Source organism: Austrofundulus limnaeus, unplaced genomic scaffold (genome assembly GCF_001266775.1).
Source record: "Austrofundulus limnaeus strain Quisiro unplaced genomic scaffold, Austrofundulus_limnaeus-1.0 Scaffold7632, whole genome shotgun sequence".
NCBI classification, from domain to species: Eukaryota; Metazoa; Chordata; class Actinopteri; order Cyprinodontiformes; family Rivulidae; genus Austrofundulus; species Austrofundulus limnaeus.
Genome location: NW_013960034.1, coordinates 1,402 through 1,847, shown reverse-complemented (window position 1 = coordinate 1,847; position 446 = coordinate 1,402). Strand labels below are relative to the sequence as shown.

General features: G+C 54.3%; 1 protein-coding gene across 1 annotated transcript; it reads right to left on the bottom strand.

Moving 5' to 3' along the window:
• Window positions 1-5: 5 nt before the first annotated feature.
• Window positions 6-443, bottom strand: LOC106512508 (polyubiquitin-B-like; the record flags this gene model as incomplete). Its single annotated transcript, XM_014001112.1, has 1 exon — window positions 6-443. A coding segment is annotated over one exon (438 nt), but the record flags the coding sequence as incomplete, so codon positions are not given.
• Window positions 444-446: the final 3 nt, after the last annotated feature.

Below are 446 nucleotides of genomic sequence, written 5' to 3'. Positions count from 1 at the left end.
GTGTCATCGAGCTCCACCTCCAGCGTGATGGTCTTACCAGTGAGGGTCTTCACGAAGATCTGCATGCCGCCCCTCAAACGCAGGACCAGGTGGAGGGTTGATTCCTTCTGGATGTCGTAGTCGGACAGGGTCCGGCTATCTTCCAGCTGTTTCCCAGCAAAAATCAGCCTCTGCTGGTCAGGAGGGATGCCTTCTTTGTCCTGGATCTTAGCTTTCACTGTCTCTATGTTGTCATCGGGCTCCACCTCCAGCGTGATGGTCTTACCAGTGAGGGTCTTCACGAAGATCTGCACGCCACCCCTCAAACGCAGGACCAGGTGGAGGGTTGATTCCTTCTGGATGTTGTAGTCTGACAGGGTCCGGCTATCTTCCAGCTGTTTCCCAGCAAAAATCAGCCTCTGCTGGTCAGGAGGGATGCCTTCTTTGTCCTGGATCTTAGCTTTCAC